We start from the raw sequence: 20125 nt of genomic DNA on the forward strand, positions 1-20125 counted from the left end.
ATGTGAGAATATTGGGACCTCGGCACAAGTTTGATGGTTTTTCTAGCTATTTGCCACGATCAATGGCACATCGAATTGACTTTTTATCCCAATAATTGGTTCAACTTTTAAATGGAACATGTTGTAGATATGTTAATAAATACACACACACACACACCATGCATTATTTAATTTAGAAGTATACCAAATTATTGTCCCAAACATATAAAGCGTAATCTATGTACTGAACAGTCAACAACTATAGTTAAAAAATGTTCTTTTTTTTTATTGGTTCATGATCATTATCTATATTAATGTAATAATTGTCTTCATTCTTTTCAAACTATTTTACTTGCATCGTTAGGCCTATTACAATCATTACAATAGACGGGATATTGTATCGTCTGTGTAACCGAGGGGCGTTATTAAATTGTTTGTAGTAAGAACAACAAAATCAGTGGCGTAACGCATAGACCTGAGGCCCCTGGTTTAGAAAACCAAGTTGCAACGTTGGAGGCCTCGGACGTTTTTAGCCTTTTCGGTATGTATTTTATTGCCATAACCCCCCTTACCCCACAAGCCCATGGGTTTAGCCAGTGAGCGCTCATAGTCGTTACGCCACTGAACAGAATCCGTTAAATTAAAATTTTCTGAACTCATCACCTCCCCCACCCCCACCACCGAACAACCACTAACACATGCACTTCGTTTACTTCAGTAATTGAATGCGTTTTATTACTAACTCGGCTAGAACATCACATCAATAAGTAGTACAGCACAGTCATAAAGTTAAAGGAACCATAAATCAGCTAAATCTAAATCGATTCTACTTTCATTTCTCGTTCGTAGGTAATGATATTCCTTTTCGGCTGGAACACATTCCAGTAACTTTAATGTTATGTTAGATTGAATGCATTAGTAGCCATGTATACATAAAAGTAATGAACGATATAGATTTTGTAGCATCCTAACCCCTCCCAACCACACACCAGGCTGATAGAGTGGCCTGAAAGAAGGGTACGGTAGTCAATTATTGGCCGAAATATATAATTGTATAACAAAAGTGATTCATGTGTCATTATTATTAATTTATTAACCAAAATAATGGTATATCTGCAAAAAAATTGCAAAGAAGCTGATTATAATTAGGTTAGCAAGTCACTTGTTGACGAGTCCATTTAAAATACTATATTATAATTGATATCATTCTGTATTTTTTGCCATGTAAATTACCATTTTGCTGTCCTGTACAAGTCACGTGAAACGGTGACAATGTCAACAAAATGTCTTTCTCAAAATGTAAAATGATTGGTTATCAGCTAACTGCCTTACAATGACCGATGTTCATCAAGATACTAAAGCGTTGTGTTTGTACCGGTATTATGTAATCATGTCTATTTCTCTTCCATTGGTGGTTGTATGGACCGGAAAATTGGTAAAAATGTAGGTTTACATTCAGTGGGCCCAAACCACGCCAGCCTTATGCCGTCGTACGTGTGAACGTAGGGTTCAAGAATTACTTATTTCGTTGTCCTTTTCTATTGAAGTATATATCTTAAGTTTCGATATAATTATATCTATAGATAGTAATTTTGATTGTAATTTTATTTCCTGTTTCTTTATAATAATATGTACCTTCTCGTAGATTAAGATCGAAACTCACATTCATGTTCCCTTTTAGGAGGGTGAATGTCTGTCAAAATGGATTGTTTTTTAGACTAAGTTAATTATATAATTCTCTTTTAGTTATAGATGATGGCCTTGATATTTTTTCAGATTCATTGAATCAGTTTAAGAACAAAGTGTTAAGTTTATTATAATTTTCAAATGCTACCTTATTATCTATGTTTGCCATTTGTTCTTGTTTTGTGTTTACCCTCCTGTTATTGGCGAATTTCTTTTGCTGTTGGTTGGGTTTGGAAATAAAATAAATAAATAAATAAATATTTAATATTTTAAATTAGATTCTAAAATTAAACACGTGTTTAAGTTAATTTATATTCATAATCTTGTCGTATATAATTGATTTTATCTGACCATTATCACGTTCTCTAACACATTAGAGATGTCAAGAATTTGTTACACACTAGGTCTTCTGACATAAATGACAAATAGTCTGTCTTGAATGATTGATTGGTTACATGAATAATTTACTTTAGGTTACTATTTTGTATTCATTAATAAAAATAATGACTGATCGGTAAATAGGCCAAAGGCAAAATAATTGCTACAATTGTAGTTTTGCCATCATGGAAATGAGGAGATGTTCGACGAACGATCACAAGATACAGAATTACGCGGTTATAATAATAATATTTATTCGGTCACCAATGAAAAACTACCAGGAGTGAGAATAGGCTAAAGCATAGACAGATTCTGTACTCTATAGGCCTACAATACAAACAGTTTAAAATAACCGTAGGCCTATAACAAGTTAAATAAATTAAACGACTTAATCTATTTGCTTGAGATTGCCAGCAACATAAATAAGTGGTTTTTGTTATTTTGAATCATTATTTTTACGTTATTTTATATTTGTTGTTGTCGTAAAAGGCATGCATGTAAGAACTTATCAGATTTTGTAAATCCACAGTGCGTGGTTTTGTTACATTTTTTGTGTGGAAATAACGTTACCTATACGGTATATAATATAACAAAAAATTAAACAATTGTAGGCCTAATACAAATAAAACTATATTTATTAAATAAATTGTTTTGTTAGAGCAGACTTAAATATTGGAATTGTTTGTGAAACTTTTATGTCATTTTGGTATTTTGCTCATAGGAAAGGAAACAAATACAGACATATTATGAAATTCCAACGTAAAAGCCTACCCGGACATCTTTCACTAGTTTTAATATACTCATTGAGTACAGAACCTCAATGAGAGGAAAGTAACCGTTCAACACCGTAAATCTAAATAAAAGTTTATGTAAACAAGTCTTCGATAGGAAGTCTCGTACTTTAAATCTATAGGCCTATTAAATTAATAATGCATTAATGATAACACAGTTATTACGAAATGATCTTGGGCCTACGTGGTGCTTGAAGAATACTTTAATTCACATTCATTTACGTAATGACGTCAGTGATCTTTACAAGGGTCTTTTAAGAAAAAAAAAAACAAAAAAAAAAAAAACCTGCCATTAAAATGGCAGGTTTTTTTACCATATTTAATGATGAGGGTGATCCATCCAGCAATTGCTGATCATTAGGGACTCTCAGAGGTTCACACGACAAACATAATAATGTACAAGATGCTCTACATAAACAAAGTCTTATTAGAAGTTTTTATGAGTGGAGTTGTAATTTTGTTCTTAGAAAAAAATATGTGAAGGAATTTGAACCCAGGACCCTTGGATTGGTAGCTAGCCATGGCATCATAACCACTAAACCACAACTCCACTAAGAGCAAACTATGTAGCTTTTTTTCGAAGAAAGAAAAATATAAATTGAATTTATAGTCCTCTATTGCCTATGGACAGCATTATATAGTGGCACTTTGAATGTTTATACGATCAAGACTGATGCTGTTTATCTCTCACAGTCCACATCGATACTTTTATCGTCACTTTGTATCACTCAGTCAGACCTGCGTAATTATAAAATGCATATCTAATGATTTACCTCGTCTGCTTGCTGCTGCACACATACGCAATATTCTTTCATGTTGATGTTGGCTATAAGTAGACGAAAAAATTACCGCAACAAAATGTCATTTCGATTAAAAAGAAGCATAATGACGGAATGAAACTATGTCGTTAACACACTTTAAAACTATTTCGTCAGTAACCTACGTGCGTGCGCGCACAAAAAACGTAAGTTATTAATGATGACGTAATATATTCGTGATCGCACTTTGAAGCTGTTTATCGTAGTCATCACCTACGTGCGCCTACAAAAGGATATAAATTAGTTTAACCCACATTTACGTAATTGAGATTATGTCATTATTTAACTTCATAATTAGAAAGCAGGGAGCATAAATTTATGACGTAGGCACGGGGCGAAGCAAAAACAAATTTTTGTTTATGCCTGTATGAACTCAACATAAGTTATATTTAATTAATAATAATGTAATATCAGTTATATGCATCTGTACAAACATACCATTAGTTGATACATTTTGAACTACGGCTATCATGTTAAAAAGCGCCGGCTTTGGTAAAATAATAGAAATGTTTCTTTAATGAAAACAATGTTATTTACACCAGGGAACAACGGAATTACACTCACTGTTTTTATGTTTGTACTATTATCAAAGGCTTATCTTATGATTAGCCGAATTATTCGGAATCTTGAACTATTAATCACAATAATTTGGACAGCTTATTTTCTGGTTTAGTTGTCTGCTAATTAGATTTCTTTCTTGATCCGAATCAGACGTTTTATTTTCATTACAACAGCACATTTTACATTATTCTTCATTTGCGGTATCTTTAGCAGTTTGTTATTATTACCGGACATGTCTTTATCTAGGTCTGTGTCACATATTTTTCTTGTTTGAATCCAATAATAACTGTAGAGGCGGTACAGTGGGAGTACAGGATATAAATTGATTTTTGAAACTTGCATTATAGGCCTAGTTAGTTTATTCTTATGATTTGCAGATAAAATGTTTTAGCACAATTTCTGTTTTTTTTTATTCAATTATCTTTAAAAGTTATCTTTTCTTTTTATTTAATTATTTACAGTAAATAATTAATGCAAGAACGACTTTTATCAAGTGCGGAACAATCGCGTTTCACTGTAAAAACAAACGCATTTTTTATGAGAATAACGCAGAGGCGTTTCATAGTCCACGGCAACACCAAACAAAAACATAAAGCAAGCCGGCGGCGGTGGTGCGTTAAATCTTCGGTGGTGGTGATCAAGTTGTTTCTAAAGGTAAATTATTCTTTTCTGATCACATTATAATTACACATTCGACGGATATCCCATTTGAATAGTTAGTGACCTAGGCTAACTAACCTCTCTCTATAATAAGGCCTACTAGCTAGGCCAGCCTACTAGGCTAGACTACTAGGCTAGTTTTATGCTCTAGGCCTAGCCTAGGCTAGGCCTAGCTAAGCCCTAGCTAGTATGCCTAGCTTTTAGTTATCCCTAGGGCCTATTAGCTAGGCCTAGGCCTAGTACCTATGCCTGCAGCCTAGCCTAATAATATAGGCCTAGTCTGTCCTAGGCCTTGGGTTGTAGTAGGCCTATGAATAAGGCTAACTAGGCTAGTGTAGGCCCTTTTAATAAGTGGAAATAAATTGAAATTGAAACATTCAATCAGTATGCAATTAATGTCGTTGATGTTGTTACTTTTTTATATATGTAGTACTGTATGTCTAGTGTATACTGTCTGGCTGTACTGTCTATTTAGTATTGAAGTACTGAATTTAAAAAAAACAATATTATTCAGAATAAATTAAAAGCAATGTTTCATAAGCTTTTATCTGATGAAGTTGGAGTTCTCACTGGTAAAGGGTTTAAGAATCGATGCCATGATGATGATAAGCAAAAGAAAAACTACAAAACTGACACAGTCACGGATGTGGATTTGTAAGTAGATATTTAAAATTTATTTTTAATCTTATTATTAACCCCAACTACCAACAATAAACGAAGACCTCTGTACTTATTAAAACAATTTTGATACAAAAAAGCGCAGGTTAATTCTAAAATATTATATTTATAGTGGTGGAAACTTGACAGAAATGCTAACCAAGATAGATTCAATACAGCTGGATGTTGGCACTACACACCCTCTATCTTCAGACTTATTGAGTACAACCATCAATACCAAGTGTTCATGCGGTGATGTCGAAAATCAGAGAACAAGAACTGCCTCAAGTTCCTCCGATTCAGATGACGAGGATGATATTGGTGTTGGAAAGATCATTGCAATGTTGACAGCGTACACGAGAAAACCTATGAAAAAAGACCGGTCTCCTGCTTTGGTCAATCTTGTGAATAGTTACAAACTGGGAAATGAAAGTTTACAATCGGCTCATATTCAACAGGTACTGTATTAAAGTGTATTAGTACAGTATTTAGAACCTTTCCTATGGAACCTATTAATGGAACACTTTTGAAGTGAACAACAATAATATATGTTTTAGGTAATAATATTTACCTATATATACAGTAACATGTATTATCGTTCACTTCACAAAAATTGATGTCCTATAGAATTTTAATAATCTGTGTGCTTTACTTGAGGCATAAACAAAAGTGCTTGATAAAAAAGCAGAGCAAAGTAAATACATGAATGACTATGAATATTTGCACTCTACAGCTATCCCTTATTCAAGAAACATCCACATAGGAGGACACCATGCACTTGCCAATTGTACGACCCCCGGGAGAGGTGCGTCATGGGTGCATCATTTATAAATAATTATTAACGCAGGGGTGTGTCAAAAAATGTAAATGGTATTATGTCACATCAATGAATAATGGTGTGTCAATTTCCGTCACTTTACCACCCGCTATATCATGAACAACATGGTAATTGTTCTTTAAAATAGGTGCGTGATGACCACCTAAAGGTACTGTATGTCAATTTTTTTACTCAGGGGTGAGTCATGGCATACATAAGGTATGGCGCACATCGGACAAATGACGCACTTCTCCCGAGGGTTGTTTAGTGTGTCATGACTATGCACTATATCCCTCTGATTGGTGTCCCCCAGTATCACCTCTTCCAATATCGAAAAACTTCTTTAGGATGGCCCAAAATATCTGGTTTTCTAGGAAGTCTGTTTTTTTTAAATAATTAAGTGATCACCTCTATAAATATAGTGGAAAAAAAAAATAATTGCAGTCATAATACGACCAATCCAAATTGTCATTTCTGGTTCAATTTCTATCAATCACAATTTTCAGAGAATTATTAAAATAGCATTTCCAAGAATGTATTAGAAATGGAATGTCCCTCTCAACAGAGTTAATTGTTTAAAGTATTTAATAATTTCATTATAAATATTCTGTTTAATTTTTAGCTGAAGCCTCTGCTTACAAGCAACAGTGTGACGGTTAAATCATGTACTCTGATGCTGTTGACCAAACTCAGTTTCCAAGAAACCAATGCTAAAATATTTTTGGAAAATAAATTTCTGGAAATGTTATTGGAGATTGTTAAAGAGCAGAATTTATCAGTTTTTAAGGATGCATTAATCTGCATCAAGATGGTATAGTACATTTGTTTTTTTATTATTTTGTGAAATATTTTTTAATTAATAAAACGTATTGGATGAAAGAGCTGGAACTATTTCTTAACAAACAAAATGACTCAATCAAAACCAAACTGTTTTATAATTAACTAGATGAGGAGCCTACCTTTTTAGGCTTTTCAGTCTTGTAACTATTTTTTTAAAATATTCCCTGTCACCCTTTATTTTGTATTTTATATAATGGTTCTGAAAAGTCAAACTCTTTGTCATTAGATTTTGTTTTAAAGATCTCTTAATTCCATTTTGTTGTCTATTTACAGCATAACTACTAAACAAACTTTTAACTTTCTCTCTATTTCCATTTATTTACTGTATCTCTTTATAAAGTACATGTTTTCTCCTTTTATCGATAAAATCATTCATCAAATTCTGTTTCCATTTTTATTCATCAATTATTTTCTCTGACCACTTTTAAATCTGTTCAACCATTCATCATTTAATCTATTTGGCTCTTCTGTCATGAATAATAAATTAAAAACATTAATAAAAAATCTGTTTTATAATGGAATATTTATAAATTAATCCGGTAGTCTGGCAAACATTCATTCATGCGTGTGTCTTATTGATTTTTTTGTTATGCCATGATGAATGTAAATACAGTTTTGAAATATTGTAATTTTAATTATGCATTTACTTTCTATTTCTTTATTCATTCATCTTCTGTTAAACTTAAGTTTTTCTGATGTTTTTGCAGCTAGAGAAATGTGAAAACTAGTACATAGCGGCAAACACTGGCTACTTTCAATTCATTTGTCAACAATAAATCATTTCAACAATAATACAGCTTTTACTTAGCAAAACTCTGGAGTCTACACACACAACATGGCATACACCATACAAAACGCAGAGGTTGAGGCCCTGCTGTGTTTTAAATTTTGGAATTTGCTAGCTAATGTGAAAAAGCTATAATTCGGAAGGACGTAATATAAGTTTGTTTTAAATTTAAAGGAATTGAAAGTAGTAAATAAATGATATCTTTAATCAATTTTCAGCTTGTCAGTCATGTTGAACTTAGTGATTGTTGGATGTTATTGATGATCAAACAAGGACTGCCGTTGTTACTTGACATGTTGCAATCAAATTTTGGTAAAGTTTTACTCGAAGCAGCTACAATGATCTTGTGCGCCCTCGCTCACCACCATGAAATTGCAGTGTTACTAGTTGACCACGGTATGCACGTAATCATGGAAGCATTACGTAAAGTTCCAAAACTTCGGGTAAGGAAAAATAATTTCTAATTTGTTCTTAAACATGGTATTTAGCGGCATATGTTCGAAAAAAGTATTTCCCTTTCAAATATGACCTTTAAACTTTTCAGGAACCTGTTATAAGAACATTTAGACAAGTTATAGCCCACAATGATCAGTTGATGGCTGCAGTAATAGATGTAAACATCTTCAGAGAATTTGACATAGCTCTTAGAGTTGAACCATGGTAAGACAATTTTCCTTCTACAGTTGGTTGCGTAATTTCATACACTAAATTCTCGTAAAACTGGACATTCTGGAGCTGGCCTACTTTGTTTGGTTTTCCAAAAAATGTGGTGTTCCCAATGTGTTTTAATGAAAGAAGAATTTTAGATTTGGACCTCAGCAACAGTCTGGTTTTGAGGAGTAACAGCTGTTCATGATTATAAACCAATTTTTTGGTTTATTTGAAAATATAGTTATTATAAATTTTTAAACAATTCTATTGACAGCTGTGAACAAATATCAGCAATGGAATTCTGCCACCAGCTTTGTCAAGAATCTTACGGGATAGCATGTTTACTGGAAGAAGATAAATTAAAGTTATTATGTGACCTTATTCGAACGACCAATTGTGTGTAAGTATAATTTCATCAGTGACGTTAACAACTGTACACAGGTGTGTGAGCTGTAACCTTTCATTGGCAATATATATATATATATATAGCATTGTTTGTGGATATTTTGAAGAAGAAGAAGATAACTTGAGAAAGCATAATTTGCATTACAATATTAACACTCTGAATTTTTCTTGCAGAAAAGTGAGAGCTTTAGGTGTAAAGGTGATTCATTCTTTGCTCAAATGTCAAGATACTAACATTCTCAAAGAAACTATCATCCAGGTAATGTTGATATGCTGGAAGCATGTGGTCAATTTATCGTTTATTGCAGAAATATTATTTCTATAAAGTATTATCTAGTAATGAATGAATGCATCTATATATAGATTAGTCAAGTCCACTGTCAAGATGACCACATGGTAGAGGTACCTAATTTCAGGAAGATGCATCAACACAGTTGTCTTGGTACAAAGAAAAAAGAAACTTTGACAAGAACAGAGAGAGGTATTATAAGCCTAAGCAAGCTGTTGGTTCACCTGTTATACAAAGAAGGTACAGAATGTCTTTTTATAATTTGTTAAAAGTTCATTACTTTCATCACGCCAACAATTATTTCTTGGAAGTTTTACAAAACAATGCAACAGTTGAACCAAGTATATAATTAAACTTAAAATATATTTTAAAGGAAAGATATCATTTGACTTCAAAGGGAAGTTGCAAACAGTTGGCTACAGACCAGCAAATGATCCTTATGCTATTATGTCTGACGTTGTAGCATGTGTGTACTTGGTCTGTACTCTGCCATTAAGTCGCTCAAGAAAAATAACTACAAGCTCAAAGAAAGTCATATTTCCATGGTATGTTTAGAAACCTTCACAGTTAAAATATTACTACAATAGAACTGCTTCTTTGGTACACCTCTGAAGCTTCAAAAGACAACATCTCACAGGACAACATCTCACGAGAAAACACCTCACAAGACAACATTCTCACAAGAAAAAACCTCATACAGGAATAGTGTATAACATAGAGGAATTTTTTTTTCTTTCCTTATACTATTATATATAAAATGCAATGGTAGGAGTGAGATATCAGTTGTACTGAAAGTTAGTTAATGTCAATTATATTGTATTGTATCATTACATTACTCATGTGCTCAATGTACTCATTGTAAACGAACATTTTATTGATGAAGAAATAAAAGTGGGTCGATCCTACATAAGACAAAAAAAAAAAAAAACCTCATATGACAACATCTCACCAGAAAACACATCACAAAACAACATCTCACAAGACAACACCTCACAAGACAACATCTCACAACACAGAACCTTATAAGAAAATACCTCACAACACAGCATCTCACAAGGCACTCAGTATTTGATAATTCAATCAATAAACTCAATTATTGATTAATGTGTAATTAATTTTCTTACATTTACAGTTTTGTCAAAAAACATAGAAAGCTAAACATAAAGACGACAACATATTTAATTGAGAATGGAGCTCTACATTTAGTTCATGTTCTGAAGACTTACTGTAATCTTCTTGGAGATTGTAGACAGACAGTGGTAGGTGCTACTTCTGACAGATCATTAGACGCTCTACACCTTCAAGCTATCATGAAAGTGTGGCAGACTACGGAACCAATGAAGAGTCTGCCAAAAAGAAGTCTTTCAAATCACTTAAATCATTCAGAATTGAAGTTTGTTGTAGAACTTATGTCTGTAATTAAGTTGTTTGCTCAGATTTCTAGTACAGAATGGAATTCTGATCTCAATGACAGATTAGAAGAAGCTATGGAAATTGGCCAATGTGGTAGAGATTATGATTCTTACAACCCTGCTTCACATGCACATGCAATGGGTGATCAGGTAACTATTTGTGGTGAGAATATAAAAGCAAAGAAAGATTATTCTGAGAGAGAAAGGGATCCAGATAATCATAGTTTTATTCCAAGAAGAGTTGCATGGGAAGATGATCAAGAGGAGTCTGGAATGGTTGGTGATGCCAAAGAGATTCCATATAGAAAACCATTATTAAAGACTTTACGTAAGAGAGAACCTGATGTTAGGTTAGAGGACGAGGTTTATGATCTCCACCGGAAGTTACGAATTAGGCTGTATCAAGAAGGTCTTGTCGATGTATTGGCAGCATTGATCAGATGTGGTGTTTCCGAACTAGAGGTTTGTTTATTCAGGAATACTACAATGTTCTTATCTCTAGTTTAATACTAGAACCTTCTGTAAGTTTTATGGTTGCAATACAAGCTTGTTTTTCTAGCTTTGAAGCTTAATCTTGAATCTGAAAAAGTAATTGGTTTCACTTTGCCTTCCAGTATACTTATAAACATTTTTTTTTATCTAGGAAGAAGGATGTCAAATTTTAAAATTTCTACTGCAGCCTATAAAACCAAAAGAATGTGTAGCTAACCAACTTGATTCCAAAACACTGCCAACTAAACAAAAATCATTGTAAGAGAAATGAGAAAACTATATATAATATATACTTCAATCATTTGTATTTTTGTTTTAAATGTTCTGGTTTTATATGGCCAATAGGAGCTGGTACTTTTGCATTTTTTTTCTTATAGAAAAGAAATTGCACAATCTTTAGAAATGCGTGATCGTCTGCTCAGTGGCGTGATTGATAGCATGAGTAAAAAGTCAGCTGATGTCATGAAAGAGGCTTTGAAAACAACTTCACCTACAAAAACATCGTCCAAGTCTGTAAGCAAGAAAAAGAAGACAAAAGTAAAAGGTATAGAAAGAAACTGAACATTTTTCAGATATTGCCTACTTAGAGGTGAAATATACAATATGATGCCATTTTGGCCAATCACATTCACATATTTTCAGAGGCTATATGATATAATCTGTTAACTATAGCTATGGTGCATATCCTAAATTAAAAGTCTTTCCAAGTTAGGTAACAATGATAGTGCCACAATCATGATTTAAATAATAATTAGTAATAGCTCTGCCAGAGTACTAGTGTCATACTACAAAGCTCAGTTCTCAAAAGTTTATACCCAAAGGCTTTAGATGTTTACACAATTATCCATAATTGGTTTTCACTTAAACTTTTGCAACACGTAAAAATCAACTTTAAATTTAAACATGAATATTATGCAGAATATACTTTCATTTCACTTGATGATCTCCATATTATTTGTTTCTAAATCATTTTTACCCTTTTCTCTTTCATCATGTTGAACTTTGAACTCTTGATGAACTTTGAATTCTTTGTGGATGTTGAACTCTTGGTGCTACAGAAACTTCTAGTTTTTCCACACAAATTTTAAAATCACACCAGCAGCTGTCATGGCATTGCACAATGCACTGGTTAGAAATGACAGGTCCGGTCATCATGAATAGCTTACTAGATCGAGATGAGCACACAGTTCAAAGGTTACTACTGATATTTTATGATATGATGTCTTTTGGAGATGTAAGTTAACTATTCAAGTTTTCGATTGGTTCCACTTTTAGTGTTTATTTAATTAAAGGGGTGTGGCACAGTTTGTAGGATGTTAGATCGTCTCAATCCAACGCTCGTCGCATTGCTTGTATAGTTTTTAATTACGTTTGCCTCTCTCCACCCAGGTGTACAAATGGGTACCTGGTAAGACACAACTTTGCGCTGATTACCATCTGCATTATGGGAGTATGTTTACATACATATTTGATCTAAAAATGACTGGGATGATAATACGTACAGCGCTCAGAGGTTTTCTAAGATATTATTATTAATTGAAAAAATCGACATAATGTACTGTAGACTTTTAACTACAATTTGAAAGTGTTTCTCATTAGTAAAATTATTTAATATGCCTATGACTTTGTTCTGAACAGAGACCAAATATCCATTCATGACCCCTTTAGTATCTGAACACTCCTTGGTATGTCACCAGACCATTTTGTCAATCACTTAGTACGTTTATGAAAAATTCCTAATCCAATTGCTTTCGACTTATATGTATAAAGTACATTCATTATTGTTTCAGATCATTGTTTCCATGAAGCTGGCCTCCATTGGCTTCATACCAACACTATTACAGTTGATATGCAATGGAAAACATAGTGAACCTATTAACCTTTTAGGTAAAGTTAGTATTTTGTTGGTTGTATCTATAAGCATTCAGAAAAAGTTTCAAAACTTGGGTACCAGACCGCTGCAGGATTGCATCCAGATTTAAAGGTTTTGGTCCTGTCCTGTTCCTGCCCAGGTGTGCATCTGGCCCAGAGTCGGCCCTAATGTCGGGTATTTACACTTTATTGATTAGCGATTGAGAGCTGAAAGTTTTCATAGAGTTAAAAAAATAACTTCAACATCAAATACCATCTACTTACAGCCATCCTCTTGTTGCAAATGCTAACAGAAGACTACAGATTTAAAGATATGTGCAAGACAGAAGCAAGTTTTTATGACCTGAAGATGAAGTTACCAACTGAATTCACTGGACGTTTACAGTACGAGGTTGAATTGCTCTTGAAAAGCGTTGAAATTCCAACAGGTACATTTCATAACACGTTATGTGTGTTGAATTTGAAAATGTGGCTGTGAAATCTATTGTATTTCATAATAGGAATTTATATATATATTTTATAACCATAGTGACAAAGCATTTCACATAAAAAATACTAATTAAAAGACTAAAAAAGCTACTGTATAAGTTACATTAAAATAATGCTATACTATACAAAATACTACACCAAAAATACCAACACCGGGAACACTGTCAATTGTTTGGAAACAGTTGTCATGCGTGGTTTCCACTAGAGATGAAACGCAACGCAAGGTATTTTACCAATCACAAACAATGGATTATTCAAACTGTCACTTGTCATTGGTCAACTTGCTTGCATTGTTTCTATATCCTTGCATTGCGTCCTAGTGGGAACCTTGCTTGCATTGTTTCTACATCCTTGCATTGCGTCCTATTGGGAACCTTGCTTGCATTGTTTCTATATCCTTGCATTGCGTCCTAGTGGGAACCTTGCTTGCATTGTTTCTACATCCTTGCATTGCGTCCTAGTGGGAACCTTGCTTTAGGCGCATTTCTATAATATATTAGAAATTGAATCCATAATACTGGGCCTAGGTTAGCGAATGACGATTATATTTTTGTATTGTGGTATTTCAAATTGATTAGTATCTGTGGGAGATCTTTCCCTTGGTTCATGACTATTTAATAGTTCCGTAAGATAGATAGGAGAAGTTTTCTTAAAACTTGAAGACTTTAATTTATGTTGTTTGTTTTTGTTGGAGATTTTACCTGGAAAAATTCTCAAAATCCATACAAACAAAATTCTTTCTTTCAAAAGTCTTTTATCCTTTATCCTAATCAAGTTTGAAACATTTTACTTATTTATCATGCAATCATAATTTATTCATTTTTTAAATCTATCGTTCATTTTACTTCTTAGTATAATACAGTATTTGTTTCCTTTCACAGATTCGTTGTGTCTTGATATTAAAGTTGGTTTCCAAACGTGACAGAAATGAAATTTTCTGGATGAAGAGTACAAGTTTGTTATTATTTAATTGTTCAACTAGGCCTATATAATATTTGATTTGTACACATGCAATGTAAATTTATATAGAAGTAAATATTTATTTACCATTGCATTATAATAATAATAATAATGATTATAAAAATAGGTCTAATGTGATTACATTTTTTTTTTGTGTAAAATCACCCACTGTATAGATTTAAAAAAATTCAATTATTATGCCTGAATATCGTAATATGTATGATAATGAACGGCACAGACATTTGTGTATCAACAGTTGTTTAATATGACGATTATGATGACTGGTAACATTTTTCATTAGTCATCTAATTCTAACAGGTGGTCAATGTGTAACGTTGGTTCACTTCCAATGAATAGGTAATCCGGTGAGTAGCCGGTTGATGGGTGTGGTGGACAATTGTAAGCATATACCAATTCAGGAAGAAACTCGTGCCATTTACGTTTCTTGTCAGGTGGTGAAGTGCATCGTGCGATTAAAACGCTCGCACTGGCCATTTCCCTCAGGGTGATATGGTGTTGTTGTTGTCTCTCAAATACCATAAACCGAACATAATTCTTTGATGATCTTGCTCTCTAAGTTTCTGCCCTGATCGCTTGATCAATTGAGCTAATTCGGCTTGTAATCTCATTTTGATCACTCCCAGTTTAGCAGTGGTTCTGAAGTAGCTAAGAGTATTGTTGTCTATGTAAACAATAAATTCTGCTCCAATGAGAAAGTCCCTAAACTTTTCAGCAACTGCCCATCTAATTTCCTGCTGCTATAATTATCCATTTTTTTCTCACTTGTTCGAAGTCCTCTACTTGTATAAGCAGTTCTGACGTTCTTACCATCTTCATTCGTCTGCGACAGAACTTTTCCCAGACCCAAGAAACTTGCCTCAATGTCAAGAATAAACTGGCGTTTGAAATCTGGGTATCCAAGAACAGGTGCGGTAGTAAGGTTTGTTTGACAGCATTGATATAGGCTTCATTCCAAGCGTCTGCTACTGGTGGTTTTGGTGGATGATTTGGGTTCTTCTTGCCTCGCTTCTTCTTGAAGGTGCATCCAAGTAATGCGTGCAATGATCCGGATATTAATGCGTAGTTCTTGGGTACAAACTTTCGATAATAACCGCAAAGGCCTAGAAATCCTCTCAATTTTGTTTTGGTCGTGGGAATTTCCAATATTGAATAGCACTTACCTTCTCAGGATCGGGCGATATTCCCCCTTCAGCAACCTGGTGTCCTAGAAATTGAAGTTTCTGTTGGGAACACAGGTTACACCTCTCTCCGATTTTACCTTCAGGTAGAAATCTGCAATCTTTGTAAAAACCATTTCCAGTCTATCTAAAGTTTCTTCGAAACTGGATCCAAAGACTAGTACCATATGTCATCCATACATATGATTACAGTTTAGAAGTTCTGGTCTCCAAAAGTCAAGTCCATGATTCGCATGAAGGTAGCTGGGCTGTTACAAAGTCCAAAAGGTAACCCAATGTCAAATTCATCTTGACTAAAGCGATGAATGCTTCTCCATAATATCTTCTAACTTCTTAAGATTAACAGGGTTTTTACTTATTAGGTCACCTACAGTCATCCGTTCCATAAATTTTTTGACTATTTGAACTGGCTGTAGAGCCAACTTCTTCAATTACTACTTCTTTTTTACTCCTCTAATAATCACTGTTGGTTCCGGCCGTACATCAGTGATGGTTGCAATAGGAACACGTGGCTGTAGATATACATCAGAATTTGAGTATTTGACTACTTGGAACTTGACGACAGAGTTGTCCATCCTCACTAATGTGAGAATTACAGCGAGTCCATTCTGTAAGATGCGAGTGTGGTTTCTTCGATGATAGCATTGGTATAACTATTGATTGTTGAGTGGTTGTGCCTTCGATGGTTTTGACACATCTTGCAGGTACGAGAACGGGTTATGATTCTGACATTAGCTCGTAGAACGTTCAATGATGCAGTTTCCTCCTCGTAGAAGCCAAAAATATGCGCCCACTTAGGCCTTCTGCAAATATGTTGGCAATCTTCGAGATGAAGTCATCACCTAATTCTGCTTGCAATACTCGTCTCATATCCCAAAAGATGTTAGAGCTGATGACGCCTGACACCTTTTTTCTATCAGCTATTTGAGAGTTGACTAGATTATGTAAAATGAGAAATCCTACGTTTCCAAATGTTCTATTTAAAGCTTTTATAGAGAGCTCAACATATACTATTTTAAAGGTTTGACATTGTTTGAAGATTGTTGCTGGTTTGGTTTCTGGGATTTCTTCTGACGACAATTCCTGCTGATATGTCCCGGTTTCTGACAGTTGTAACAGATCCGAGTATCTAGTATTGGTTTACTGGTTAGGAGTCTGTCCAGCTACTTCTGTTGGGCGCTGATCTGTTCCCTTGCTGTCTAAGTAATCTCAGAATATTACTCATGGGGTCAATTTTCACTTCATTTACAGACGTTGAGGTTACAGTGATCCCCTTACCAAGCCATTTTATGGCTCTATCTCTTAATTCGAAGTAGGACAGTGATGTTGATCCCATGTTGAGGCGTCTGATTTCTCGTCTAAGATATTCATCTGCTACTGACTCCGCCGCTAGACGGTTCTTGAGTGAGCTCTCTTTGTATGCCTTGTAATTTGAATCCACAATTCTGTTGTAGAGTTTTATCAATGTCAGTGAGCATGCTAGCAAATCCTCTGTCGACTGCCTGTAGCTGAAGAACCTCTGCTGGAGTTGAGGTAATGTATCTCCATCCTCAAAGACTTGATTAAGGATTCCAAACATCTTCACTGGATCGTTCGACACATCCTCTCCTCTTTCCAGTATTTCCTTCCGTGCATGTCCGGAGAGATGGTCTTTAATATAAGCAGCGGCTTCTTTTTTTCCTAGTTTTCTTAGCTCTAGTTGACCTCTAACATCGACAATCCAATTTGGATAGTGATATCCCCTGCCTTCTTTGGGCGATCCTTAAAAATGTCTAGTTTCCGATACGTCCAGGAGAAATATACACAGGCTGTTGTACATGTTTGGCAGCTGCATCTAGTACAGGGATCTTTTATGTACGAAAAATATCAACATTTTAAAATATATATTTAAGTAGCATGCACAGAACGAAGTATGTGCATCAGCGCATGTCAAATTATGATATACAGTAGTATGTTATGTAAATGTAAGGATGTGGACGACAACACAAAAGGAAAGACACCTTTTCTCACTTTGACCACGGTCCGGTTGTGGTTTTGGCTTTAATTGTTTTTAGCATGACAAAAGAGATCAGCATGATTCTTTAATCTTGCAACTGCAAGGGTGCAGATCTTTAATTAAATAAAGACAAAAACTATCTGTTGCTTCCTTGACCGATTCATGAATACAAAAAAAAGCAATTAATTTGAGCGGTAAGAAAGCTACATTTGAACAAAGAACTGATAACAATTATAGGGGGCAGTATTTAATTATCACATGATTAGATTAATCCCCACACTCCCCTGTTTAAACTTAGTTTGTCCTCAAACTTTATTATTAGATAAAATATGTAAAATTAAACAAAATATGCAGAAACATTTTACATTTGGTACGCACACTCATCAAAATATAATTAACATTAGCTAGACGTTGGTTGTGCATATCACTGGATCCATGTACTGATTGACATCTTTGATTAAGCTTCCTCCGTAGTCGAATGCTGCGTCGAGGTGTATCGTCTGAACTAATGTCATCAGAATCGGACTGCGAGTCATCGAACAAATAGGACATCGTTAGTAAAAAGGTTCATCTGGATCTCTGTATAGTATTCAAGTAAATTTTCTTTTGGATGATCCAAAGTCAAACCAAAATCGTAAAACTTACGTTTTTTACTCTAGCTTTCGCTGGTCAACAACAGCTTAATCATGAGCGAGTCTCTGTGACTTGGACTTGTTATCATTAGATCTCGTATCTGGTATAGCGCCACCTATGGAACGTTCAGGTTTACCCAAATAGAATTGTCGGGTCCTCCTCTTTAGTAAGTTGTTGTATAATTTTGAGAGTTCCAAACCGCCGTCGTCTCTTTCCATAAAGATTCTGTGGCTAGTATTTTTACGTTCAAATTTGGTAAATGAGTTTGAGTGGTCATGCCCTGATCGGTGATGGCTAAGTTATGAACAATTTCTGAAGCTGAATTTCTGGCTGAACGTGTTAAAATACCTGTGCAATGTGAAGTGACATCTTCTTTGTGTTCTTTTATCCTTGTGGATAAGGTTCTAGCTGTTTCTCCTTTATACGCTTTTTCGCAGTTGTTGCAATTTACTTGGTAAATTACACCAGATTTGTCATTTTTTTTTCTCTTTTGGGTGAACTAAAAGATTTCTTAATTTGTTTTGTGGTGTAAAATAAGTGTTGAATTCTACCTAACTTCTTTGAAAATCCTAGCAAAACGAATGTATAATCCGAGATGGATTATCCTCTCTTCTGAATGGCATTATAATTATATCTGCCTCATAATGGTACTCAGCGACATCCGCTCGCCAAAGGTATCTTGTAAGGTCCTAAGTATTAGCTCAGAGTCATCTGCTACCTGCGGGCGATGCCTAATTTCTCTTCGTGCGGCACCTTCTAGGTGAGAAACAACAAAATCAGCTGCATTCTTTCCGCGCAATTTTCTAACTTTTATAGCTGCCTTAATGTCTTCAACATAGAACTCTACACATTCCCTGTCGGCTCCCGCAGAGTTTCTCGTCTTCTTCTCTGGAAGAACATCTGTGTTTCCATTCCGATGGGCAGCACGTCTAGTTGCTTCTAGTTCGGCTCTTAGATCATCAACAGACCTCTGCACATCTCGCAACGATGCCTTGCTCTAATGTTAAAGCCAAATACGATCCCACTTCTGACACCAAATTGTAAGGATGTGGACGACAACACAAAAGGAAAGACACGCCTTTTCTCAGGTTTTCTCTTGAAAAATTGTCAAAATATATTGAAATGTCATGGGCAGAACATGTGTATTATTTTTTTATTTATTTTTTTAAATTTTTTTATTTTATGTCTTTAGGCAATGTGGCCAAAGATTACCAATAGTGAATTAATCACTGTCCTATCAGATAGGTGGTAATCCCCCTGATACAGGGGCTATTTTGTGAACCAGTTCACCGGGGTAACCCCCTACTCTTTTCGAATAATGAACTGGGTTCTTTAAAGTGCACACAGGTTATAACTGTGTACACTGGACCTACGGTTTATAGTCCTTATCCGAGAAGACTTGTTCCACCACCAGAACTAGGAGCGAGTCGGCCTCGAACCCTTGCCGATGTTGTTGGCTCTTTAGGTACGGTAAACGGCGCCTCTGCCTTAACCGCTTGGCCATTTGACTCGCAGATATACAGTACAAAACAACAGTACAGAACAGATTTTGTGTGTTTGCAGATGTCAGTTACGTCAACAAATAAAAGGGTCGACATTTGACCATTGTCCTTACTATAGTGAAGGGATTTTTTTCTAAAAATAGTCAAAAAGTTTTCAAAATACATTTAGTATCATGGGCAGAACAAATTGTGTGCGTCTGCACAAATTGTAACCAGTTATATAAATAAATAAAAGAGTCGAAATTTCTGTA

General features: G+C 34.6%; 1 protein-coding gene across 1 annotated transcript; it reads left to right on the forward strand.

The window, feature by feature from the left end:
- Positions 1–4818: 4818 nt before the first annotated feature.
- On the forward strand, positions 4819–14595 carry LOC140054644 (uncharacterized). Its single transcript, XM_072099714.1, has 17 exons — positions 4819–4867; positions 5388–5527; positions 5664–5988; positions 6970–7158; positions 8193–8417; positions 8519–8634; positions 8900–9025; positions 9205–9289; positions 9394–9559; positions 9693–9864; positions 10452–11193; positions 11375–11481; positions 11601–11767; positions 12282–12457; positions 13014–13110; positions 13362–13523; positions 14466–14595. The coding sequence occupies exons 2-17, from the start codon at positions 5403–5405 to the stop codon at positions 14504–14506; spliced, it is 3021 nt and encodes a 1006-aa protein (XP_071955815.1). The 5' UTR covers positions 4819–4867; positions 5388–5402; the 3' UTR covers positions 14507–14595.
- The last annotated feature ends 5530 nt before the right edge of the window (positions 14596–20125 follow it).

Source organism: Antedon mediterranea, chromosome 7 (assembly GCF_964355755.1).
Source record: "Antedon mediterranea chromosome 7, ecAntMedi1.1, whole genome shotgun sequence".
NCBI lineage: Eukaryota > Metazoa > Echinodermata > Crinoidea > Comatulida > Antedonidae > Antedon > Antedon mediterranea.

Coding starts and splice junctions, on each gene's coding strand:
- LOC140054644 (XM_072099714.1), top strand. CDS start 5,403: ATGTTTCATAAGCTTTTATCTGATGAAGTTGGAGTTCTCACTGGTAAA. Junction 11,194..11,374: donor GTGGTGTTTCCGAACTAGAG/GTTTGTTTATTC, acceptor TTTTTTATCTAG/GAAGAAGGATGTCAAATTTT. Junction 11,768..12,281: donor AAAGAAGACAAAAGTAAAAG/GTATAGAAAGAA, acceptor TTGGTGCTACAG/AAACTTCTAGTTTTTCCACA.